At 40.4% G+C, this 27,691-nt stretch overlaps 1 protein-coding gene across 2 annotated transcripts; it reads left to right on the forward strand.

Moving 5' to 3' along the window:
* Nucleotides 1-26,261, forward strand: impg1b (interphotoreceptor matrix proteoglycan 1b). Of its 2 annotated transcripts, XM_037747502.1 has the most exons (18): nt 1-1,099; nt 6,107-6,322; nt 7,331-7,497; nt 7,587-7,615; nt 8,049-8,083; nt 8,192-8,238; nt 8,825-8,971; nt 10,869-10,927; nt 11,216-11,394; nt 11,480-12,010; nt 14,001-14,671; nt 15,098-15,187; nt 21,544-21,763; nt 22,111-22,321; nt 23,756-23,941; nt 24,037-24,223; nt 25,005-25,088; nt 25,661-26,261. In XM_037747502.1, the coding sequence occupies exons 1-18, from the start codon at nt 1,033-1,035 to the stop codon at nt 25,742-25,744; spliced, it is 3,210 nt and encodes a 1,069-aa protein (XP_037603430.1). In that variant the 5' UTR covers nt 1-1,032; the 3' UTR covers nt 25,745-26,261. The 2 variants fall into 2 exon arrangements, with proteins under 2 accessions (XP_037603430.1, XP_037603431.1); XM_037747503.1 differs by lacking the exon at nt 24,037-24,223.
* The last annotated feature ends 1,430 nt before the right edge of the window (nt 26,262-27,691 follow it).

The raw sequence follows: 27,691 nt of genomic DNA on the forward strand, positions 1-27,691 counted from the left end.
GAGGCAACCCTGATCCTGCTTTTTTTTTCTGTGAAGCAAAAATATCTTTGGATGGGACAAATATGGAATAAGTTAGCACCAAAAAGACACCTCAGGAAGTGGAGTTCATTGGTTCCTCCATCTCACAGGTAACAGTGATAACGGAGGAGAAAAAGGATCAGACAGGTGCATCTCCAACAGCCAACAAACAGGAGAAAGGAAGGTGCAGGGTTAGATGTTGACTGCTCTCTACAGTGAGAGGAGAGGCCTGAACTTGGCTGTGCAGCTAGAGTAGGAATGAGGCACATTGTTTGACTGGAAGCTGGATGAACATTGCAAGCCCTGACCTCACTTGGCACCCAAAATTGCTGGCCTGAGAGGCAGGGATTTGTTGGTGCTGTTGTGAGCGCCCAGGAAGGAGGAATCTAAACTGAGAGAGAGAGAAGAGGAAGAGCTAGGCAGTCAGACAGTGGCATGTAGAGGTGGGTAAGAACACGCAAAGAGTCTGGGTGTCTGGGGCGAATGTGCGGAGTAGTTATCTGGTCTTGGCTGGTTGGCAGATCCCGAAGTTTGCTCGGCTGACAGATGAGGGTCCAGAAGGTGGTTAACAGGATGAGGCCACGTGGCCCCGCAGGGATTACAAGCAGCAAGAAGAAGGTAAAGGGATTAGACTCAAAACAGAGCCTGCATTTTTAACCTCGTCACTGTTGTCACACTGAAGGAAACTCCTGAGCCAAAACGCCATCCGTTCGCCGTCCACCGTCTCCTCGCTCCCTCTGCTCGTCCACCCATGCAGCCACCTCGGTTGTCTACAGGGACCCAGCGGCATCCAGGAGCTAACTTGCTGCTGAAGAACTGAGCCAGAGCACAGATAGGAGTGGACTGGACACCCTCCTTTGGTGCGCGCTAACAAGACCTCGTCGGCACAGATGAGGAGACTGTTGCACACTCTGCTAATGGACTCAAGATAAAGAGGATTTTTTTACTGTTGTTTGCAACAGTCTCTTTACAAATGATAACTTTGGGTTTGAAAACCACATAAATTAGCCCATCATGCTTTTGAAATCAGGACTATTCCTCACTTTGTGTCTGTTTACCCTCCAAGCAAGTCGAATCAAAGGTAAGTTCACTTAGTTTTCTTTCAGTAATTGCCTTTGTGTTATTGTAGAAAGAGATGCTGTTTGTTTTCACACAGAAGGTTCTAGTAGTTGCATGTTTGCAAGTTTCAACAAGCCAACTCTTTAAGGCTGCACATTTAGCAAGTGCAGATGTAATTATATCAAAGTAGTAATCCTCAAGACGGACTGAACTTAAAAACCTGGAAAATGAAAAAGTCCACATTACTTTATGTTTAGTTATTGACAAATTATTCTTTTCTGTGACCACCTGTGAAGGTTATACTGCATCACAGGAGATTTAAATAGGCGGTGAGCCGCTCCAAGGGCAACAGGGTTTTAAAATTGTGTGACTTTGGTATTTTTATATCTCTCTCTGCAAATTACAAAATGTTAGCTCGTCCTCAAATAGATCTTTGATTTTTTAGAAAAATGTCAAGCAGCCAGCGAGCCACTTTGAAGGTCATGAATATTCACTATGAATTAAACGGGCCGAGACATATAATAGATGCTCACTGAGGAAGATAGCATCATTTCACCAGTGATAGCATTTGCGTCCGCATCCGCACTGGTTGTCTTGTTCAGTGTGATGTGCCCGGGTGAGCTCATTATCCTGAAGGAAACAAAAGCCATTCTGTTCCCAGTGTCGCAGGACGCTAATCTTTTCTGGCTTGTAATTCTGCTGTGAGGCCTTTTTGCGGCTGCACTGGGCATTAAAGTCCGCTCATACACTCCCTCCTCTCGCTCAGGCCCTCGTGTCTCTGCATGTGCAAGTCAGGCTTCAAGCTTACCGATTTCCTAAAACCCATTTAAATGCTGTCTCGCTGGCGTGACTTTTAATGGAGACACACATGATTTAGCTAAAATTCAGGCCACCTTCTGACCTGCTGGAATGGAAGCATTGTCGGGTGAATGGGTCAGCCTGACGGACACTAAACGGGGGGTATTCGCCCACAAAGCTACTGGCTGCAATGTCAATGCCCACACATTCTTTGCATGTTCTTGGTGTCGGGCCAAATTTGGATTTGAGGAAAACAATATTGTTCATTGTGGAGGTTGTTATTTACGTGTAATACAGTGATTAACTCATTTTTTTTCTTTTCTTCCTCTGCCATTTATGTAACTGAAAATATCAATGAATGCCTGTGTTTTGAAATTTAATTGTAATTCCTGAATAATGGCTAGTAGCACAGCAGGCATGCGCAGTCCTACTACAGTTATACTAGACAACATACACTGTAGGAGGACAATGTCAACAACACATACTTATACGTATAATGCAATGGAACAACCACCACAAACCGATAATATTTTATAGTGTTGAACACACATCTCTGTCAGTCTCAACAAAACTAATTTTAAGCATCCCCAGCTACTCCATCACAACACATGTGAGAGAGGTACAATGATGTTTCCATGTTTCAGCATTGAGTTGGTTAATAATATAACACAGTACAATGACATGTAACATCACATGTTTAACAAAATGAATACGACACAAACAAACTCTGAGAGAATAAATGTAGGCTAATCATTCAAATTCCAACTTATCTATTACATAATTATTGTTATTTTATTATAAGTAATGATTACTTTTATTATTGGTATATATCTCAATTATTTTTTATGTTTGATTAAAAAAATAGTATAAGGAACCAATCACAATTTTCCATAGCCCACATTTTTTTTGGGACAGTTAAATAGTTGAAAATCCAAAAGGTAGGGTTGGGGTTAATGCAAACCGTATTATATTTTCATTTATGTTTTTACATCCAAATACCAATACCATGTCTTGTCGCGATGGAGGTAAAATAACACTCAAACTTGCGCTAAATTTTGGCGAGGAAAAACTGGCATGGCCATCTTCAAAGGGGTCCCTTGACCTCTGACCTCAAGATATGTGAATGAAAATAGGTTCTTGGGGTACCCACGAGTCTCCCCTTTACAGACATGCCCACTTTATGATAATCACATGCAGTTTGGGGCAAGTCATAGTCAAGTCAGCACACTGACACACTGACAGCTGTTGCCATGTTATGATTTGAGCCTATATGTTTTTATACTAAATGCAGTACCTGTGAGGGTTTCAGGACTATATTTATCATTGTTTTGAGTTGTTAATTGATTTCCAATAATAGATATATACATAAATTTGTATAAAGCAAACGTATTTGTCCACTTCCATGTTGATTAGAGTATTAAATACTTGACAAATCTCCCTTTAAGGTACATTTTGAACGGATAAAAAATGTGTGATCAATTTGCGATTAACTATGGACAATCATGACATTAATCGCGATTATATATTTAAATCGATTGACAGCCCTACTATATACTGTATATTAGTTAATGTTGCAGGGCTCTTGTGTTGCATTGCATCAGCTTGTACATGTGTTTATGATATTGTGTCCTCTCATAGAAAATGCAAATACACACTTGGCGTTTGCAGGATGTTCTTGCTTGACCGTCTCTGGACTGTATTGTTCTTCTGCTTGTGGTCCAGTGATCACCATGCTGGACATACGTTCATTTAGCACGACTTAATAGCTATCGAGGAGATGCTGTATTAATGCACAAAGATTACCCTTCTTGTCTTGTTTATCTTCATAAAAATGCAGCATAAAAGATGCCAATATAACTGTGATTATATTATTCACACTCACTTGTTCCTTTTATTTTTCTGTTCCCTAATCCAGAGGAGGCACAGTCTATTATTTGGGTCCGATGACCTCAAGTCTGTGTTTTGGGACTCATAAATCCTGGCTTAGAAAGTCCTCTGAGGTTTGCCACCTGGCATCACAATGAGTCCCTTTCTTCTAAAACAGCCTTGTTCAATGTGGTGACTGTGTAAGAGAGTGTTGACTGGCACACCGGCTTGTGATGTGGAATTACCTTCCCGTAATGCGTCAACATGGTGGCTGAGCTTGTTTTCTTTACTAAGATGATCAGAAGATTGAGGCAGTTTTCATCATAATTTGTGCTGCATCTCAGTGCTATCATTTATGGAAATAGTCCTGTCTCTGTCTGTTATTGCTTGAATGCTTTCGTGTGGCGTGGTTGTTTTTGTTTACCACTAAAATCTGCTGGATCCACCTGTACCTCATTTTAATCTCTTGAAGGGTTGCTGTGCACGCTCATCCTTTTTCCAGCTGTAATCCTCATGCGTGCATCTCTGCACATCCACACCTGGACGCTGCCCAGCACAACTTCATCCTTACATTGTTGACAACTGAGCAGCTTCAGTGATGCAACCTGGGTGAAGTCGCCCAAGGGCATCTCAGCAACTGCTCCTTAGGGAGAAGAGAGTGTTACTCATTCGCTTTCTCTACACATCTGTGCACTTACCAAGCATTCAAAATGACAACCTTCCGGTCACAAACCAGCTCCTCAAAGCTTCAGTCTCCAGACATTTGTACACTACAGTGAGTTCAAAAGCTCAAGTAACTCAGTGCACCTTAAAGGGATTCAACATCACACATACAGAGGATTTGTTTCTGCTAAATTGTCCCAAAATAGACACTCAGAGACCCTCTGTGTATGTAATGCTGTTTATAGGCAGCAAGCAGTAGTTCACTTACAGCAAGAGGGCTGGACAGATGCCATTAGGTAACTTGTTGGATTAAGTGTGTGTCAAATTGAATACTCCTTAGTACAGTTGGTGTTAACTGCGTAAATCCTGGGTATACCCTACAGGACTAACAGAGTTAGATATTTAAAGGGAACTCCATTTACTGTAGATTTAGTATTTCACCGCCATAAATCTAGGGGAAATGTGGTAAAAATGTATGCAGCGGCAACTGCATCAGTTTTACAGTGAAGCGCTGTAGCAATGGGTCACTGGGCTTGAGTGGGCAACTCAATAGCGTGTTTCATTATACCCACCATGCCCATGTCTCCATGACAGAGTTCATAACACAAGCTTTCTGTCAATATGTAGTCTCATTAACAGTCTCAAGCCCAATATGAGATAACCCCGATGACATCACTGTGACATCTTCAGGGTTGTTGCTGTGTTCACAGGCTGAGTATGACGCCCTGTGATAATTAAACTGATATTTATGTGTGAAATTGGTGGAGTGCCCCTTTTATAATGACCCTTTGCTTTGCTTGTGATAATGCAAACGTAGTGTTTTGTAGCAGCAAATAATATTTGCAATTGTGGTTTTGCTTTCATTCATAAGGACAAAGACAACATGTTTTAAATGAATGGCTACTTCACAGATCCCACTTTGAGTAAATTAGACGATAAAGCAGGGTATGCTTTAGGGCGTGGCTACCCTGTCATTGACAGGTCGCTACCACGGCATCGTCCGGTCTGGGAGTTGTCCGTGTTTTCGTCGTCTTAAAACTTTAACCCTTTCACAGTGTGTTTTCAGTTCATGCAAGTTAATTGTAAAGTTTTGGTCGCTTAAAAATGTCTTAGTCAGCGCTCGGTTGCTCCACCCTCTCGTGTGACTTCTGGTTGCAAAATAACCAAGATGGCAATGGCCAAAAACATGATTACGATGGCCAAAGTGCCGAACTTGAGGCTTTAAAACGACAGTCTACAAACCAATGGGTGACGTCACGGTGACTACGTCCACTTCTTACTGTAGATACGGTCTATGCTACATCAACAAAAATCAAATATACCTTTATGGTAGAAAAATGAGATTTGTTTGTCTGCAACATTTATGTAACAAGTAATTGTATTGTGAAGCTGTTAATATTGCAATTACCAAAGAAACAAACTCCAAACTAACACAAACCATTCACCTTAAGTTAAGTATAGTGAAGTATGTCTCCAACTACAGAGCAATCATTGCAATGAGTGCTTCGGCTTTGTGTTGTCAACCATCAGTTGTTAATTATAACAATCATCCATGGAAACACTTCTGAGTGAGAAATCTCACACTTACTTGATAGTCAACAACATTTCAGCTACCTATCATGAAGTGCTCACATGTTTTATGTTTACTTCACACACTAAATACTGTAAAAAATGATTGTTTCTTCACTGACTGCTCTTGCAGACCTACATGACCACGGTTTTTCTGGACTCAGGGATGTGAAGTACCGACACTTTCTAGAAGCCTCCAGACCGATCAGACACACCACAGATGTCAGAGCGGAGCAGGACGGACACCGGACGAAGAGGTCGGCGATCCACAGCACGGGGGTCCAAGTGTGTCCCCAGGAGACGATTAAAGCAGTCATCGGCAGCCATCGGGCCTATTACAAGCTCAGAGGTAAGCTCTTTGATGTGAATTAACTTTTTGAAGTTTAACTTTATGCATAATTATGACATCTTACAGTGAAACAAATAAGCCTTTCCTAAAACATGCATTTATATATGAATGTCAAAAGTGTATTATTCACTAAATCTTATCACATGAAGCTTAATATAGGTGTTTATTTGTCTTGTTTAGAGCCTGGTGACATTTACATGACGCCACTGAATGATGCGTTGAAATTGTTTTAGGGATACACATACTGAAGCACTTGATATAATGAAGTTATATGCAAATATCCTTTGTCCATGAGCGATGAATTGTGGATGATTCAAGAGGCAACGATTGCCACCTTGGCTGTTACAATGGCAAAGTAATACAAATTGTTCCACAACAGCTGCTGTGGCATATGATTTTAAAATGAGGCAGATTCATTTGGTGTATTGGAGGTAATCGCGTCGCTGCAGAAATGAGTTTGTCAGAGAATAAATTTCCCACAGGCATCAATATATTGGACAATGTGGAGCATGTTTCCCCCGCAGAGGCAGATAAAACATATCGTAGCTTCAGGGGCGCTTTGTGCTCATGATTTTAATATTCACAAAAATGTCATGGACATGCAAAGACTTAAATATACAGTTTGACATTTACTGAAACAGGCATTTCCTACCTTTTTGTGCTGTCCCAATTATATCGCGTTAAATATATTTTGTGATTTATTGTAGCGCTGTGCCATAGTAGACTGTTATGTGCTTTGTATTCATATGTAAATATTTCTCTGAGGGGAACAATAATCTTATAGATTAATCGCTAAATCAAAGCAAACTCCCCACATGCAGAGATGCCAAGATCAATACCAACAATCCTCTTTATCCGTCATTTGATTTCTCCATACAGCAATTTCCTTCCTGTTGTTGCAAATATATGTAACGTCAAGTCTAGTCATCCTTTATGTTGATGTATTGTCTCATATTATCTGAGAAAGTCAAAAGAAAAAGTCCACAAAATGATATAACTTGTCTTCAGTTTGCCAGGAAGCGATTTGGGAAGCGTTTCGGATCTTCTTGGACAGAGTCCCAAACTCAGAGGAGTACAGCGCCTGGCTTTACACCTGCCAGCATGAAAACCTCTGCATGGACGACCTGGCCCAGAACTTTAGCAGCTCTCAGGAGCATCTGGACTTGGTGGCCAGAGTGAGTCCGGCACCAGAGCACAGCTGAAATACCTTCACTGACAAGTCAAGTAAATCTGTGACAGTTAATATCTTGTTTATTATTTCCAGAGAGTAGCTGAGTATGGCGAAATTGAAGGGTAAGTGCAAACTTCCTTCTTAAATTTTGTGTCCAATGTGGGTTACCTGTTTTAGAATACGCTTTTAAACCGAAACATGTTCATAGGAAAAATGTTTTTTCTGTTTTTAACAGTGCAAAGTGGTAAATTATTTACCAATTATTTACCACTTTAACAGTGCAAAGTGATAAATAATTTGAAAATAATTAGCAGTGTTTTTATTTCCGGAGGCAATGAAAGCATCAGAGGAGCTATTAGCACCTCTGCTTAAAAATGTTCAGAAGGATGTTCGGACCAACTAAAGCTTTGCCACCCCAACCAGAAAAAGGGATATTAGGCCAAAATAAATACTGGTTTTAAGGATAAGGATTCTTGACTAACTAACGAATTTTGTACAGCAAATGTTCATTATCGTCTAATTAAATTCATAACAAAAATATCTTTTTGTTTCCAGAGTTATCGCTGTAACCACAGAGTCAGGAAGGGATTGTGAGTTGAAGACTAATGCACCAATAATTACTTAATGAATTCAGCATTACACAATACATTTTCATAACTGCATCATAAATTAAACAGTCAGTTTTTGTTTTGTCTCAGGCACCTGGACACCCCCACTATTTCTGCTACCAACGGAGGCTAATGAGGTAAGTTAACCCATTGCCTCACCTTAAATGGTTGTCGTCATATTTTATAAATCTGATTTAGTGTTATTGTCGTTCAATAAATGTAATTTATGGTGCTGTTGGATTGTTGCTGCACCGCCCTGTTAGTACGTGCAGAGTAAACAGGTTTTTTTACATTTTTTTTTAAAGGCTATATGCCAACAAATATGGACTGAAGCAGAATATTTTGTTTGATAAAAACATTTAAAAAAATTTTGAAATTATTACATCTCTCTTTTTTCAATACATTTTGACTTTTGGACTGAGGCAATTACAGATTACAGCGTCGCTCGATCTCTGTCTTGTTTGTCTCCGAAGCATTTTCTGTTTTTCTTTTTGTCCCTGTCAAGTATCTGTCAATTCTGTAAACCTACAGTACAGGCTACCTGTCTGAATGAACACCATTGCTATGGCCAATTTGTTTACTTTTCCAACGTCAAAACATTAATTCCGCGTCACATTTTACCCCCTGGTCACGCACTCCCCACCTGTCACACTTTGAGAACCAACCAGTGATATCAGGTGGCACTAGTCTTAACAACACTGCCATTTGGCTTTTCTTTGCCAGATCCTAGAAGACCCCAACATGATCAAGGAGAACTATGAGGAGTACATAGTCGAGTTCAGCGTCACCATCATGGACCCGGAGTACGGCAAGCTGTTTAGTGACCCAGAAGCGCAGTACCATGACATCACACGAGAGCTCACAGACAGGGTGAGAGCCAAGTGAGAGTTTACAGACCCATAGTAAATGTTAGCTGTCTGCTTCTTTGCCCTTCTACAAACACAGGAACCCCCTTGATAGCAGAGCTATGTTTTAAAAGCTTGTTAAGATCTTAGTGAGGGTGAAGAAACCCTGATATTGTACAGGAAAAAAAGCAAGTGAGATGTATGTATTTTATTTTGTTACCTGCATGGGCGGAAATTTATGTTTTTTTATAATTTTGCGAAACTCACCGAGGTGATAATTGTCACAAAATCACTTTTTATTGCGCTTGCTTTTTGTTGTGGTCAGGAGCAATACGGAGCCGCAAACCACCTTTACACTTGCACCTTTCCAAGCCGACCTAGAGCCGGTCGCGGCGGAGGAAATGCTCCTGGTTGCAAATAGTTGCATTGTTTTTAAAGATGCAGTTTTATTTATTTATTTATGTATTCATATATTTTTTGATCAGCCTTTCCCGTGGTTGCTCAACCTTTTCGGTGGGTGCAACCAGTCTTGGCCTAAATCAATCTCCCCTTATTCTTCCCTTCTTTCACAGCAGTGTTGTATCATTATGCAAAGTGTCTTACAATGAGATCAATTTGATCGCCAGCTTCTACGGCATTGTATTGTTAAGTGTAAATCTCACCCTGATTGATTTAACAGCTTTAAGGTTGCAACCAAGGGACTTTAAGTAATACTTCCAAATGACCACAAGCCTGAAATAGTAAGATCTAATCATATAGATTATCTCTGACTAAGAAGGCGTTGACAGAGGCTCTTAACACAGCTCTTTTTTTAAAGGACTGAATGTTGGCTTTACAAATTGAACAGTGCGACCACAGAAAAGCAAAATATTCCACCATGCTTTGATGTTTTTTTTCTCAATATGGTCACAAAGAAATGGGAACAGTGTGCACTAATACTAATCAGGTTCATTCTTGAAACTTTAATGTCAAGTCTGCAACGATAATGGACATTATTGCTCTATTTAACAACACGTTTTAATTGTTGCTCATCCTTGCTGGATTAAGAAACATCAGTATCTTCATTAGCTGTCATGGCTACTACCAACTCTTAATGCTACCTACACGTTTTATCTGTTGTCAGTTTGCCAACCTCTAATTCTTCCCGTCATTTCAAAGCCTGCTTTCCCCTGCCCTGCCCTGCAGTAGTCTTCAGTGTTTCTACCTTTAGCCATCACTTGACCTCCATACCTAGATGCACACCTGTTCCCAATCCCCTAATCAGCTCGCTAGCACATAATAAACAGGCTGCTTCTCTTCACATTCTGCTTCTTATGACCATATGTGTGCATTTTTGGATTTCCTCGGGCGTATGCCTTTCTTCTTGTGGTTACTTTTGCCATTTGGATTAACCGCCTATTGACAAACCCTTGTTTAATATAACCTGTCTAACCAAGTCATGCGTTTGGGTCCATTAACTGCAAAACTGACAGTGACACATGTGCAGCAACTACCAATTATTCACATAGTCAATTAACCTGCAGATTATTTTCTCAAATAATCATTTAATCGTTTTTTTTATAGTGAAAAACATCGGTTACAATTTTACCACAGTCCAAGGTGATGTTTTAAAACGTTTTGTTTTGTCCAACCAAACTGTCCAAAACTCAAAGATATTTACTATCGTGTATGACAAAGAAAAGTTGACCAATCGTTGCAGCTTGAGTGTACATTGCAGCGAATGTACTATGTTGTTTTATTGGCTGATTTCTTAATGTCCAATGAACATATCTTCAAAATGTCAACTTTTTGATCCTTCAGCTATAAAATCAATAAATATAGACATACATGTTTTTTACTGGATGGCAAAGCCCAATAATGCCAAACCAAATGAGAGAAAATGCTCATGTTTCTTCCCACTCTCTTGCTTTTCTTTTCTTCAGATGCGTCGTGTGTTCCAAAAAGTTCCAGGATTCAAAGAGATTCGTGTTGTGGGATTTCGGTAGGTATAGTTGTATTAAAGGTTTTCTTAAAGATTTGGCACTGTAATTATGCTTTGTAATAATGATTGATTTTGACAAAAACAACACAGTAAATAAGATAGGAGACTCATACTTATCCCCTGAAGTGACTTTTATTGAAGCGCTCAAGTCTCAAGAGGAACTTTAACATCCCCCAAAAATATCCTCTTTTGGGATATGACTCAGAAATGTCTGCCTTAGCAGACATCCATTACCAGTGAGGCCTGTCTGCTATGAGGGTTTCTAACATGATGTGTTGTGTCGATCAGCTCAGAGGATGTGTCCGTGCGTTACGCTGTGGTCTTTAACGGAGAAACGCAGCTCAACGATGACCCTGAAGGTCTTGAGGAGCCTGAGACGGACCAGGATGTGAATGGTCCTAAGCTGAAGCACATCATCACAAAGGCCTTAAAACCGCTGGACATACAGACGCTCAGCTTTGAGGCTGGTAAGCACAATATCACATTTAACTGAATAAAACAATATGTTAGTGATTTTAAAGGCGTATAAATGTTTTAACTCTTCCTTTTCAGTAACCACAGTGTATCCAGTTGCAGAGCTCGGCATAAACCCCGTTGAGGGCATTGTATCAGGCGATGGCGTTGTATCAGGGGACGGCGTTGTATCCGGGGACAACGCCGTATCCGGGGACAGCGCCGTATCCGGGGACAGCGCCGTATCCGGGGACAGCACCGTATCCGGGGACGACGCCACACAGGCGCCCGCAGCGGACAATGCTCCCACCCAAAGTTTCTTGGCAGTGATAGAAAACTATTTGGAAGCTTCTACAATCAAACCAGAAACACACACCTTTGTGCCTTTTATCCCAAACATCGTCCCAGAAAGCATTTCTGCCGTCACTGATGAGACTCCTTTAATATCAGGAGTAGGGGAGGAATCATCAGAAGATGCTGCTGAGGGGACCGGTGACATTACATCATCAGACACAACACTGGAAACTATCACAGAGCAGGAGGAGGAAGCAGAGCCAGAGGTGGAGGAGATACCACCGACTGAGCATGACGACGGAGGTGAGGCTGAACCCGAAGAACAGGTGACAGACGGTAAGGCTATCTCAGGTTAAATGTTGTTTTTAAAGCAGGATGTCGAAGTTCAATCAGGAGAGACGCTTTATCGAGTAGCAAAACATTAGATTGAGGTTTGGACTCCACTTAGAGGTATTGACAGAAAACAGGAAGAACCTCTGGATCGAACCACAACTTAACCCACACTTTGCTATCGAGTCTTGACTCTGCTGATGGTGGGAAAGCAGTGGGAGGATGCTGTTATGGTCTAGAGACACAAGATACAGGAACAGCTGATAGGGGTTTATAAAAAGAGCACATCCCCAGGCTAGAAAAATAAGAAGGAGAAGTTAATGTTATTTGAGTGGATGATGCTAAAGACATGACTAAATATCTAAAAGTAATTGGATAAAAGTAGGAAAATAGAAAAGAGCCAGAAAGTTGCTTATTGGGATTGGATGAAAAACAATTAAGGATTAAATTAATCTAACTGATTGAACTTAAAGAGTGCTTCATTTTATTTTATTTACCATTTAACAACACTTTATTTGATTAGTCTAGTATTGATCCACGCCTACTGGGTTGTGAAGACGTTTCTTTATCCTTTTTTTCTGTACATCTTCATATTATGTAACACCAGCCACACTTCTAAAATTATCCCCAACAGAGAGTAACTTTAACTGGGCAATACATGTTCAACCTTTTCAATTTTACACTATTGCAGAGTGTCACATGACACTCCACAGACTTTCTAGTGACACGTTAAATTCACTTGATAGTAAATATCAGCACTGGACTGTCCAAATAAAGAGTGACCTATATATTTTTTCTTTTGCTAACTCATATCTGCACAAAAAACTCACCTCTCATAGGAAATGGAAATGGCAGTTCAATTAGACTCGATGGTTTGGTTTTGCGCATGGAGACGCTCCCTGCTGAGGCAAGACATCATATTAAAACCCATTAACAAGCAGCGGCCTGCTGGTGGTCGAGTCATTACAAACTCACGCTGTGCAGCCAAACTTTGTTCGAACCTGCAGAACTTCATCTTAAACTCGAGTGGCGTTTCCAAAGATACCAAATGTTTCAGGTTTGTCAACCTGAGTTTGGGGTAAATGTGTAACTAGCAGAGACGCATGTCACCTAGCAACTTCTGTGATGACAGGCTAGCTGTTTCCCTCTGCTTCCAGTCTCCCTCTGCAGCAAGCGGGAGAGCAAACAGTTTTTTGGCCGTGGTGAAAATCTTGTTCTTGAAAGGCTAAACGCCAACAAATATGAATTGAAGCAGAATATTTCGTCGACTTTGGACTTTACAACTCTCTGGAGTTATTATAAATGTTTGGATCACATAAGTCGGAAGCAATCCTACGCAGCCCCCACTGGAATGTAGTTCTACAAATAGTTTAATTAGGGCTGTCAATCGCTTGAATATTTAATTTCTATTAATCGCATGATTGTCCATAGTTAATTGCGATTTTTTAACTGTTCAAAATGTACCTTAAAGGGAGATTTTTTAAGTATTTAATGCTATAACAATACTATCAACATGGGAGTGGGTAAATATGCTTGCTTTATGCAAATGTATGTATATATTTATTATTGGAAATCAATTAACAACACAAAACAATGACAAATATTGTCCAGAAACCCTCACAGGTACTGCATTTAGCATTAAAAAATATGCTCAAATCATAACATGGCAAACTGAAGCCCAACAGGCAACAACAGCTGTCAGTGTGTCAGTGTGCTGACTTGACTATGACTTGCCCCAAACTGCATGTGGGCATGTCTGTAAAGGGGAGACTTGTAGCCAGAAAGAAAAAGTAATAGCTTCGCAGCATTCAAATGTTGAGTTAGAATTTGAATGTCAACGTTATGAATGACACTTCAAACTACTTGGCACAGCCCTAGTACCATGATGCATGAGTGTTTGTAACAATTAGTGTACAGTGCCTGTATATTTCTTTCATACACAAAATAACTCCTTCTGATCATAAAACTTATTTTCTGATATGTTTTATCTTACAAGAACCTGAACCAGCTGATGTGGTCAGTGGGGAACATCCAGAGCATCAGAATGAGGACCTTCCCTTAGCAACTCCAGACTTCCAACCAGAAGAAGTTATCACGGATACACCTAATCCACCTGTTGAAGTTAATCTGGACCTGCCAGAGTCTACAGATCCCCGAGTTACTGAGATACCCGTCATGGAAGCAGCAGTCCCAGTCTCTACACTATCATCTCATGAGGATGATCTCCAAGGCATTGAACCAGAAACAGATGTGGAGTCTTTGCCATCCCCTGCAGAGAGCGGCGAAGCCCCCGAGGAGAGAGATGAGTCTAGCGGAGGGCATAGTGGAGCGACCCCGGTCTCAACAGACCCGCCTCCTGAGAGCTCAAACGTTGAAAACGATGTAGGATCAAGTCAGAACGGGATGGAGATGGAGCCGGAAGTGACCGAAATTCTGGAAGTAGAGAGCGGTAGTGGATTCCCCTCCGAGTCGGACGAACGCCCGTACGAATCCACGGCTGCACCGGCCATGAGACAAGTCAGCACCCCTCTGATAACCGCCGTGGATAAGGGCAAAGAGTTAGTGGTTTTCTTTAGCTTGAGGGTCACTAACATGATGTTTTCTGATGGCCTGTTCAACAAGAGCTCCTCAGAGTATAAATCACTGGAGAATACCTTTCTTGAGCTGGTAGGTACACAAGCTTTTGTGCTGGATATCATGCTTTTGCATGCTTCATTCTCATATTTGCTTTCGTAGCCCGAGCTGAAATGTGTGATAAAAGTACATTTGTGCAGTATATACTGTTAAACTTTGGTTTTAGATGATATTTTAGTAAGAGTAGAAGTATTTTACAGTAGCCCCAAGTTGGTGCTTAATCTTGTTGTTCTGCGCAAGTGAGGATGCACTTTGCAGCAAGCCTTATCCTCACATTTTTTTAAATCCTAAAATGAGCAGTAAATTATAATAATTTTTTTTTTTTCTTCAGCAAATTTATTTTTTTATAAAAGTGTTAAAGTGACGTCAAATTCTTGATCAAATCTGCAGTATTCTATTGCTTTAATTTGAGCCATTGTGTATAATAACAGTATAAAGAAATTATTCTGTTTCACTCAGACACAGCACTCTGGGTCCAGAAACTCGCCAAACCCTGGAGCTTCCAGTAAATCTGGGCCTGGGAGACAGAAGACTTTAGCCTCCATACCGGTATTTTTTTTTCCATATTGGAACTACATCTCCAATGCCTCAGAGAGAGCATGACCTTTCTATTTTCTTAACTAACCTTTTCGAAATGCAGTATCTAACAATCTGAAAGCACCTAACATTTCTGAAGTACTCAGCTTTAGTTTGCAGCTTTGCTTTTGTCCTCATAATAGACGTTAGACCTTCCTGCTGCAGCTGCTCGTGTCTGTTGGTTTTATCTGTGAGTTCTAATGTTGGGGAGCTTGTTCTTGTGTGTGTTGTGCCTTTTGAACTGTGCTAACGTTTTGGCTTTTTTCAGAGACTGTTTAGATTCTGTTTGTCTCATATTTCAGTCATTTTGTTCAATTTGTGTCTGTAAGGGATTTGTCCAAAGCTCTGGGCTATAGAATCAAAAGAGGCTTCTGCTATTGAGTGGAAATGTAAGGAGGCAAAAATGGTGTAAAAGAATAGTACAACAGATGAGAGTATTGATATCGCTCTCATTTCTGTCCATTCAACATGTTGCTGTAGCCAGCAGTCAGTTAGATTAGCTGAGCATAAAGACTGGAAACAGTTAGCATAGCTCAGTCCAAACATAACAAAATGTGCCTACCAGCACCTCTAAAGGCCTTTACACACCGGCAGTGTTTTGTTTTTTTGTCAATATATTTTTTTAAACTGTTATTTTTATCATGAGTACTTTCACGAAAAACCAACGTCCTTTTTTTTCCGGAACGAGGTCAATTTTTCTGAGCTTTTGCACTGCAAGTGCACGGAATAGATTAAGTTGCGCCTATATTTATGAAATGGGTCATCAGGCAGCGACTCTCGCCAGAGTTTTTGCAAGTTTTTGCAGCTCTCAGATCAGATTTCACGGTTTGCGGGCTCCCTTCTAGACACGACCCCAGCCCTTGGCCCAGCATCGGTCTCGGGCTCAATCACATAAACGGCAGCACGAAAATAACTCTGGATTTGGCTATGAGTGCTTTTACGACCTAATGATTTGTATAAGGGCTATTTATGTGGGGAAAAAAAAATCTTTCAGTCTTTTTTGGCCCAATGGTGTCACGTGACGGACCCAGAAATTATAATTCCATGGTTTGGCCACCACGAAAATTTGCCAGGCTAGCTGTTTCCCCCTGTTTCCAGTCTTTATGCTAAGCTAAGGTAACTGGCTGCTGGCTGTGGCCTTACATTAGGTGGACACACAATGAGAGTGGTATAAATCTTCTATTCTTACTCTTAGCAAGAGACTAACTCTCTGGTGTGATATACTATAGAGATGCCGTGTATCATATAATGTAGCAAACACTCATTATTATCTATCAGTTATGGGACTATATGTTTGTGTTTATGTGTCTAGTTAGTTTCTCACCAACAAAATCCAGAATTTATTTTTGTACTTTTGTTGCTCACGTGTGTGTTACGACGTTGACCTGTGTATTTGTGCATGTTTTGAAGCCTTAAAGATACATTTACAGAGTGAATTAATTAATTAATGTGTTGAATGAGGTGATAATAGGCTTACTAAGGAAAGTTATGCTGCTTCATGCATTCTGTGTTGCTAAAACTGTGTACATGGTAGAGAGCAAAGTAGCCCAGGGTAGTCTGAATCATGAGACCCGGGTCTGCCTTAGTCATTGTAGGACTCGGAGGTTTGTGACTTGTGGTAAGAAGCTTTAAGTAATGCTGGTCAGTTCCAGCACCACACACATTGTGCTATTAATGGTTCCAATCTGCTTAGTGCGACATCAGTCAGGTTACATCTGTATGCATGTTGCGGTAGTTTTACTGTGTTGGTTATCTGGTGTTATAGACATATGTGCTACTGTAAGCAACAAGACAATGAAATAAAATAGATCTTCGTTTTGGAGCATTTTGTGTGTAAATGCACATTTTTAATCAATGCAGGAATGTTGTATTTGTTAAGGCGAATAGGCAACGTTGCTCTGGTTTCTCTAAATAATAGTTTTAATTTGCATTAGCTGCTGGCGAGCAGGTGGGGACTGTGTCTCTTAAAACACGTACCTTATTAGCGTACATCAAAGCGAGAAGCATCACTTGACATCCCTGTTTAGTTTCAAGGCTTACCCCGAGGTTGACGGAGGGGACATATTTTTAGGCTTGTGCCCTAGCTGCGCTCTGTGTTACGTAAAAGGCCTCGGCCTCAAACTGAGGAGGTGCATCGATACAAATTGGATTGTGTGTTTGCTGCAATGCCAAGGAGCAGAGGGAATGCGAGCTACTACAGATGGGCTCGGGTTTCTTTGATGATATAGCCTTCTGGGTTAAGATAAATACTTAATAATGTGTTAGATCATTTTCTCAATCATTTTCACTGATTTGTTATGTGAAAAGTTCACAATTCATGTTATAAATTGTATTTGTTTTGATTTTATATTCTGAAACCGAATGCATTAATATTCCTAATTATTTTTAAAGGTGCATTATACGATATTCAGAGCATTAATATAGCATCAAACAACTATTAGCTATGTAAAGATATGGAGGAGTAATGTCTACCTGAGCAGAGAAAGAAGCACTCTCCCTCTGCGTGTGTTGTAATCCGAGCCTCTCTGTGCTTTGTTGACATCGCGTGCCTTTTAGTGCACGTGAGCGTGCCCCACTGGCTAGCTCGCGGCCGCCGGTCTGCACTGCGCTCATACGGCATTTACAGCTGATAACGCCGTCCCAACCAACGGAGTCGTTGCGTAGCATCCACCCTCCGGTCCCCCCTCAGGTTAACACTGTTAGTACTTTCATCATTGGTTTCACGTTTAGCACTGTTAGCTCCGGTAGCTGCGAGCCGCTGGCTTGCCGTCGCCATCATGAGAACCGTTGAGAGGAAATAGAAATGCTTCCCAATGCCGTATTTAGCACCTTTAAGTTTCCAATTTGTTTTCATTGCATAACTAGAAATAAACCATGTCTGCACTGGATCAGAGAATACAATATAAAGTAGTAGGGATACATAGGCAGAAATTACAATTACAGGCAAAAATCCCAAACAACAATAAAAATAACACTCCATCTCCAATCCTTTAATGGTTGCCCAAACCGTGGTTACTGCAGCTTTCCTCCTTAATCAATGCATTTAGCTTCCTGGCAAAACTATTGTGGTCAGACGTTTGAGCTGGTAAGTATTTACCGTATATCTTATTATCCCATTAGGAATAGTCAACATATCTTCCTTTAAATGGGCTATTTAGGCAGAGAAGGGACACTTGTCACATATTCTGCAGCCCATTTAAATGGACATAATGTGCTGGATATTGGACCCCATTTGTGATACTGTACATTCACTGTCGCATATGTATACATATATATGAACCATTAGCCTGCAGTGGCTTGCAATTCCCCCTGTTTGCCTTTGCCTCCATTACCCCTGTACCTACTGGTTTGTGAAGCAACCAATAAAATTGGACATGGAGGTTGGAATGACTTAACTTGCTATAGTAAATCATAAAAAAAAAATCATTTTCATGGCGGCATAATATTCTTTCTGACCTTTTTTTTTATTTTTCCGACATCAGAGAAGGGATGTTTCATCAGGTTTTCCAAATCAAGAACCAGTAGATACATGTGTAACCTCAGAGACGCAAATGTGATTGTGTCAAAGACTGAAAATATGGTTGTGTTTCAGTCATGCTGTTGTCTATTGTTCCTTAGTCCACAATACAGACTGCACTGAGGTTTGTTGTTGTGAAAGAACTCGGCTTTGACCTTGTGTGGAGGTTAACAGAGCTACAGATTGGTATCTAATCTAATGTACTTGACACTTTGCACTGAGACAAATGGATGACCAAACAGCAAGCTGTGTGTCCAGTTGTTCTGCCGGCTGTTGCCCATTTGTTGGGGATGTTGGACCCTCGTACTTTCTCAGAGACTATTAGCTGTAGGGAACTAGCCCTCGGTAAACTGTCTGCCAGTGATAAGTGAAGTAACCCGATCAGAGCAGAGCTCCTTAAGGCCTCTTATCTCCCGCTCGGCAGCCAGGCCAGCTAGAGCATCGTAATCTCTCCCTCTCACACTGCGGCTGTTTGATGTTCGCCTCGCCTGTAGTGGACGTGGAGTGGCTGCAAGGAGAGCGGTTCAGATCGATGAACATTAATAAGGGTCCATTACTTCAGCTGGTTGACTTCCTCCCCGCCTCAATATCACCACCGTCGTCAGTCCGAGTCCATAGTCTTAAAAGATTGGTTTCTCGGTTATCTGAGCTGCAACTCTGAGTCTGCAGTGGGAATGTTTTTCAATGCAACAATGTGGACAAATTTAAAATATCAGTTAAAATGTGGCTGCATAGATTTGATTATACTGCACAGATGTTTTTTTTTAAAACCAGGAGTTGGTGATGCTGTGTACTAGAGGGCAACTAGCTTATGCTGAAAGCACACCTGATTTGACTGTTATCAGGCCATTAAATGTGTGTTATCAGCTCGCTATAAGCATCATAGCTGTAGGTCAGTAGAGGCCTACTACGCCTACTATGTTGTAAACTTAAATCACCCCCAACCACCACCCCATACGGAGTTTTGCGCTGTCTATTCTACAGCGCCTCACTTCCGCTTTTGCACACGGTTGCTAGAGGAAGTTGTTGTCCTCTTTTATTCCCTCTTTTTTGGTGATCGACCATGTGATGGATGACAAAACCTACTATTGGGTGTAGCAGGGCCCTACTGACCCACACCTAAAGCTCCGTTTCCACAGCAGGAACTTTCCTCTGGAACTAAGAACCTTTTGAGGAACTCATTACGTTTCAATCGCAGGGACCAGGGTCTAAATTAAGTTCTGGGGACATTTTACGGGGCCTTTTTACCCCCCAAAAAGGTCCTGGTCGTGGGGTAGTACTTTCTGAAAGTACCTTAAATTTTGGGGGGGAGTTTGCAGGGATGACTGTCGCTGATTGGTGAAACGGCTTTAACTTGTGTACCGCTTCATTCATAAACAAGGAAGTACTCTAGTTACGACTTTGGACAATTTTAGGACGTTTTTTTTCACTCACTGAACTGCAGGCTGCAGAGTGTGTTAATCGCTGTGACCACCAGCCGCCCTCGTCCCATGTCATGTTGCTTTTTCATACGTCAGTGGACTAATTTGCTGAATCTTCGCCGGTCTTTAGACCGCGCTGGAAATGTAGACAACAGTGGGCTGAAGGAACCTTTTAGTTCCTTGAGAAGTAGTTCCAAGGACTAAAAGTCCCGGGAACGTTTGGTGGAATCACAGTTTATGAGACTTATAAACACTGATAACACACATTTAATGACTTGATAACAGTCTAATCGGCTGGAAAACAATCGAGGCCGCGGCGAGGTGCAGCTTGCCGCAATAAGTAAATTTTTCTGCGTTCATGTGTTTCAGGCGGGAAGAAATTCTTTGTAACATAGGTCATCATGTTTACTGTTTACTCTGATTACTGATCGGCTGCGGGTACTCTGGCTGCACTTTGCTGCTAAAAGTTAAACTATCCCCAACTTTTAGTTTGGCTGCACTTTACTGCAGAATCAAAACGTCTGCAGCTCGCTGAGCTCAGAGCGGCCATCACAGCTTTCCATAGACATTGCATGGTATAAACACTTTGCCACTGCTCTGGTGTGGATTTATCTCACCAGCTAGCCTTTAGCTCGTGCATTTTATCTTTGTAGGGCAGTGTAGGTGGGATAATGCAGAGATACTTGACTGACAATGTAGCATGCATATGTTGCTGTGAGGCACTTGAGATAAAAGCCCTCACTAAACATGATGTATTATAGATTTATTTTGGACTTGCAATAGCTTTGATGTCATGCAAGTGTCTGATCTTTTCATGATGTGTTCTCAGGCTCCTCATCGACTAGAAATAGCACGTTCTGTGTTCTTATACTAATGCTTATAAACCTAACCCTAGATCTAATTACACAGTCAGCGCAGTAATGGCAGGATTTCATGCTTGCATCAAAATTTAATTATGAACTATTCATAGCATTCACACTGTAAAATGTGACCTGAATAATTCAAAATCTAGTCGTGCTACGACAACCTCAGTCCTGTCGTTGTGGAAGTAAAACAGCAGGTAAATGTGGTCTCTGCTGCCCCGGTCTTCTTCTCGGGAGGACACAGATCTTTACTTGACACTTGACACCGGCAGGAATCTGACATCATTTCATTAACCTAAATGTCCAAGTGGGAATCTTTGTCCTCCTAGGATTGAGAGTGATTCCCTTTTTACACTGTAAGATGAAATCAATCTTGCTTGTTGCTTTCCAGGCACACTCACTGATCACTAACTGCAGAGAAAACTAACATTTAAAAATTCACTACATCCTCTGAAATATTTAAAGAAAATAGTGGAATAAACTATAAAAGAAAACAAATTAATTTACATTCCTCTTCCTTCCTCACAGCTTCTGCCATATCTGCAATCCAATTTAACCGGATTTAAGCAGCTGGAAATCCTCAACTTCAGGAACGGCAGCGTCGTGGTGAACAGCAAGATGAAACTGGACAAACCGGTACCTTATAACGTCACAGAAGCTGTCCACTGTGTGCTCGAAGACTTCTGCAGCGCGGCGTCTAAACGGCTCGACATCGAGATTGACAGTCGCTCCTTGGAGGTGGAACCAGGTGAAATGTCTTTGCTTATACAGTAGCATCGCTGTTGTGTCCTATATGTGATTACAGGATGCAGACATGCAGAAAGAAAATCTGTTCTTGCGTTGACATGCTCGTTCATGCTACAAGGTCAGAGTCCATAACACGCCTCTTCACTCTGCAGTCTGTAGGTGATGCGCAGTATAGATGTTTTTGCTTGGGAGAGTTCATGACAGTCTGTGATCTCATTAAACACACCTTTATTAAATGCCCTTTAATTTCTCTAATGCAGTGTCCACCTGTCTCTTACTGATTCAATGTTAATGAGCTACCACCTCTCTCTTTGTCTCCGTTCCCTCTCTCCTCTCTGATGGTTTCAGCTGACCAAGCAGACCCCTGTAAGTTCCTGGCCTGCAACGAGTTTTCCCGCTGCGTCGTAAACAGTTGGACCGAAGAGGCAGAGTGTCTGTGCGATCCGGGCTACAGCATCGTGGACGGCCTGCCGTGTCAGAGCACCTGCGTCCTGCAGCCGGACTACTGCCTGAATGGAGGCCTGTGTGAAATAATCCCAGGGCATGGAGCCACCTGCAGGTACACAAGAGCTGACGAATGGAAGAAAACACAAACAGCATGACCTTGGCTTGTTTAAAAGGTTTTGCATTTCTAAACCAGAGAATGTACTAGACTGTACGTTACTGTTAAATATTTAAAGACCATACCGTAAGTCTTTACAAATTCCTTTTTGTTTGGCAGCCAAATACTTTGCATTCATTTCACTATTGCAACTATCTTTATAGTGTTGTTGAAAGCACAAGCATGGACTTTTCTTGATGGTGCATTCAAGGACATTCCACATTTAAGAGTTGACTGCTGAAAAACATTACATTCTCACACTCATGAATGTTTAAGGGGACATATCATGCTCATTTTCAGGTTCATACTTGTATTTTGGGTTTCTACGAGAACATGTTTACATGCTTTAATGTTCAGAAAATACATTTTTGAGTGAAGAAAGGAGGTTAAACACGCTTCGACCGTTTCACAAAGAATAGTAGGCCTGTCCTGTGCTCACAGAGTAGGGCAATCTCGTAACAGGAGAGCCTTCAGAGACCAGGTCCAAAGCACACTGGAGCACACGGATTTAAGGCAATCAACTTTATTAGAAGACTAGCATTTCGACGCCAACTGCGTTTTCATCACAGTTGAACCGAACTGTGACTCACATTAGTCTTGTAATAAAGTTGATTGCCTTAAATTCCTGTGCTCCATTGTGCTTTGGACCTGGTCTCTGAAGTCTCTCCTGTTACAACACTTCTTTTTCTCATACTGCCTGAATTAGGGCTGCAACTAACGATTATTTTCATTGTCAATTATTTTCTTGATTAATCAATTAGTTTGGTCTATAAAATGTCAGAAAATAATGAAAAATGTCAATCAGTGTTTTCCAAAAGCCCAGGATGACGTCCTCAAATGTTTTTTCCACAACTCAAAGATATTCAGTTTACTGTCATAGAGGAGTAAAGAAACCAGAAAATGTTCACATTTAAGAAGCGGGAATCAGAGAATTTTGACTTTTCTTGCTTAAAAGATTACTCAGTCCGATTATGTATCCATTAGTTTCTCACAATTATTATTGTTGTTCAGCAGCCAGCTCTTAAATGTCCGATATTTCTTGAATACACCAATAATTAGTCATCTTACTTTCCTAGTTTGATATACTCACGTTGAAGCAGGATGTTGCCGCAAGACTTAATGCACTGAACATTCAGTTATTTAATTAGAAAAGTGGTTTCATTTGAATTGGAAAGCTTGTGGAATTATGAAGAAAAAGTCAGTGAGTATTTAGTTGGTTGGCAATTTAATGTATGGCTACATCATGATGTATTTATTAAAGTTACACTATTTCCCTGATGGTAGAAGTAATAATTATGTATATTTCTTCTTCGCCTGGCTATCAAAGGGAAAAAGTTTTGTGTTTACAGGCTGCTTCTCTCTAACCTATATATGTTTTCTCATCTCTGTCAGGTGCCCTGTAGGTAAATACTGGCACTACCACGGAGAGCGCTGCAACGAGCTGGTGTCGATGCCGATAGACCCTCCGCTAATTATAACCTGCCTCGTGGGAAGCCTCTGCTTTGTTTGTGCCGTCATCGGCATTTTGATATTCATTAACAAGAAATGTATAAAGACCAGAAAGGCTGTAACTTTGGTGTAAGTACGAACCCCTTTTTATCCTTCATGTTTTGAACCATTTTTAGTTTCAGGGTGTTGCTTTTTACAGTGATTGTGTCTCCTTTACGTTGTAGGCCATCCCTTGCTCCCTGTGCCTTTGACAATTCTTTGAGGGTGAACCCTTTATTTGAGAACGATGATGGTGTCTTAACTCAAGTGGCCACATTGCCATATCCATCAAGTTCTACTTCTTCCCAATCCCAGCAGTCTTCTGAACAGGAACATTTTGCCTCAATTGAAAACATACATCTGAGTATTGAGGTACACCGTGCCGTACGTGCACAAAATGACTAAACTACTAACCTCAAATTATAGTAATATAAACTAATACGCTCTTAACAAACTCACAGCAAATAATTGGCTTGTTTTCCTTCCTCTCATCCTTCATACGTTTCATCTTCATTTTGTAATCCAGATCTTTAAATTCACCATCAAAGTTGACAAACGTGTCTGATGCATCTTTTAGTGTTACTTAAACCAGTGGTTCTCAACCTCAGGAGATAATTTCAACGGGTCGCCATATGGTTTTGGAGAAAATCATAAAATATTAGAAATAAAATAACATATTTTAGACTCGGGAATGTTTTTTACATGACATCGCCTGTACCAGTGATATAATTTGCCTTAGGATGGATTTTATTGAGTGTTATTTAAGAGAGTCAAAGTGTGCATCCAACCTGATTATTCTTGGGGGGTCGCGAAAAGGTTGAGAACCACTGACTTTAACACTGTCCAGTGTGGCTTTAATGGTAATTAAATGTAGATCAATGTCCTCTGGTACCTTCGGTAGTTGTTTAAAGGCCTTGATTCACAGAATCAAACACATTTTTATAACTTTTAAGCTACACACTATCCTCCAACAAAGGTGTATAGTTTTAACACTGAGCTCTGCAGTAGCAGCTGTAGATAAACTCTCCTTGTAGATCTCTTTCTGGCAGATCCCTGTATTGGTTTTGTTGCCCGCTTTTGTTCACATTGCCTCTGGTTCTATGATATATTAATGAAGCACACTGTAAACACTGTTTCCTCTCTGTCTCCACAGATCCCCAGCCGACTCTACACAACAAGATCAGAAAAGTTAGTCTCAGAGATGGTGGACTTCCATCACTGTATACCAAACAATGAGGTGAGGACCGAAGAGTAAAATCTGATTGTTCATTTTGTAGATTTAAGGATGAAAAAGATAAACTCCTACCAGAAAAGTAAAAGGGAGAACACGTGGGGACTTTTTTTAATGTTATGATGAAACATATTCAGAAAGTGGGACAATAAAGTACCTTCAGATACCTCGTACTTTAGACATTCAAGTGTTGCTGATAACCTTTACATCAATATTTTACAGCTCTATGATGCGTACAAAGGTAAAACACCTGTGCATGATCTAGCCCTTGCTCATATTTCACTTTCAAACCAAATCAATTTAGACTTTTTCAGCATTTAAACAACGTGATCTAAAAAGAAATCATGGGAAAATTATCAAATATTAACCTCGAAATGATTTCCATGTAGTGAAGTCTCAGTGTTGATCAGTGCTTCTGCAATGAAAGATAGTCCCTCTCTTGAGTTCAAGTAAATATTTCATTGATTCATTCAAAGCGAATATCTTGTAGATAAAGTAACAAGGTTTTTCTTACTTCATTTTTTGTATAATTCCACCTGAAATAACCTATTTTTCATTCTCCCTCTTGTCTCTTGTAGACATGGCGACCGCCGAATGAATACGGAGCATGCTGTCTTTTAAGGGCCTCGGATAACGAATGTTTTGAAGTAACAGTTCTTTGATGGCACCTCGTTCGTCTGAGGAGAAGCCAACACAACGAGACACGAGGTAGCTGAGTTGCTGTTTAACTGTATATGGGATGCTATGCTGCAGATGGTAGACACAGTGAAATGGTGTTAAAAGTGTTGAGATTAATTGTTCATAGTGATCTTGTTAGACGGAGAGCTATGGATGTTAAAGCGGAACCTAATATTTATTCTATATATTGAATGGTAGGAACATTTCCTGTATACCCTTGGCAAAGGTTGTTCTTTCCTCACAATGAGGTATTTATTATTTACAAACTGATACACTATGGTGGTATCTTTACGTTTAGTCTGTACATGCCATACTTTACCGTTGTTGTGTCCCAAAAAGAGAATGAATGTATAAGCTGTTGACTTGGGTCATGACATGTTGTTTGTAGCAGTGGTTCCCAACCTAAGGTCCGGGCGCCAAAGATCACAGTTCGTGCGCCAGGATTTGTCTGCTCTGAGTTTGTCAAAATTAGATTTGCTCATGTATAACTAAAATAATCATAATAACACACTTACTGGATAATTTATACAAAAGTCTGTATATAAAACTATTTACAAAGATATATATTTTTTGCTACTTAGTCACAAAATATAATGAAATATTCAGCTTCAATCCATATTTGTTGGTGTTTAGCCTTTCAAAAACAACATTGCAGCTGCTTGGAGGCCTATAAATAAATAGGGAAATTAAATTTCTCCAATTTTCAGGGATAAGTACATGCATGATCCTAACTAGGGCTGTCTTGATTACCATTTTTTGGGCTTTGAAGCTTCGGTGAGAAATATTCGAAGGTATTCAAAGCTTCGGGATCGCTACACACAATAAACAGAGATATCTGTCTGAGAATAACTAATAATAATTAATGTTGAATATGAATAATGAATAATGTTGTGGGATTATTCATTACTTCATGGGCTATTTTGAGATGTACTGTATATATTATTATTACACACTTATATATAGAAAAAAACAAAAACAAAGCATTCGAATATTGAGTTGGAGGTCGATTACCACGGCAACGGTCGAAGCTTCGAAGCATTCGGGTCAGCCCTACGTTGTGGTCTAGCAGCAATCTAACAACACCATAAATTACATTTATTTAACCACAATAACAGAAAGTCTATTACGCTATTATAGTAAATTAATTAAGACAGTACAAAAATAAAGATCATATTGATGTATATCTGCATTCATGTCAAGGCCCTTTATTTATGTTGACGAAACTGACGAGTTCTATTCATTAAAGAAAGCTGATTTAAAAAAAAAGAAAAAAGGACTCATTTAACACTCTGAATCACTTTATTCAAATTGAGGATTTTGTTTGTTTTAAGGGTGATGAGGAAAATAGGTTGGGAACCACTGGTTTATAGAAATATTGGCTGCTGAGCTGTATGTATCAGTATGTCTTATTCACAACAACTCTTCAACAACTAATCATTTGTTTTCTGAGATTTTGATTTTTTTTTTACACATTTTGCATTTTAAAGCAAAGAATAAAATATTTTTTTGCATTAAAAATGTATTGTTGTTTTTTGACTGCTCAAAGATGTCTAACTGGTGATTATACACTAGTGAAAATGTAGTTATGAATATTATATTCTATTTCTGCTAATAGATCCCCTGAAATGTGACACACTGTTTCTTTAACTCTGTTTTAACCCACTTGATCACTTAATGGGAGCGAGCCTCAGCTCAGTGACGACATCAGCAGCACATTAGCCTTTGTTGTTTAATTAATCTACACACTAATCTTGTTAGCTGCTGATACCATCAGGATGTCACATCCACTGAGCACTGACTAGTGAATTAACTCGTTCTCACTCGTCGGTTATCTACGTTAACTTAGCAAGAAGAAGCAACCAGGAACATGGGTTCATATATTTATTGTCTACAGTACTCAGGTGAAAAGGCCAACAAACAATCAGATCTAA

This window comes from Sebastes umbrosus, chromosome 16 (assembly GCF_015220745.1).
Source record: "Sebastes umbrosus isolate fSebUmb1 chromosome 16, fSebUmb1.pri, whole genome shotgun sequence".
NCBI lineage: Eukaryota > Metazoa > Chordata > Actinopteri > Perciformes > Sebastidae > Sebastes > Sebastes umbrosus.

Coding starts and splice junctions, on each gene's coding strand:
- impg1b (XM_037747502.1), top strand. CDS start 1,033: ATGCTTTTGAAATCAGGACTATTCCTCACTTTGTGTCTGTTTACCCTC. Junction 21,764..22,110: donor CTCCTTGGAGGTGGAACCAG/GTGAAATGTCTT, acceptor TGATGGTTTCAG/CTGACCAAGCAGACCCCTGT. Junction 25,089..25,660: donor ACTGTATACCAAACAATGAG/GTGAGGACCGAA, acceptor TGTCTCTTGTAG/ACATGGCGACCGCCGAATGA.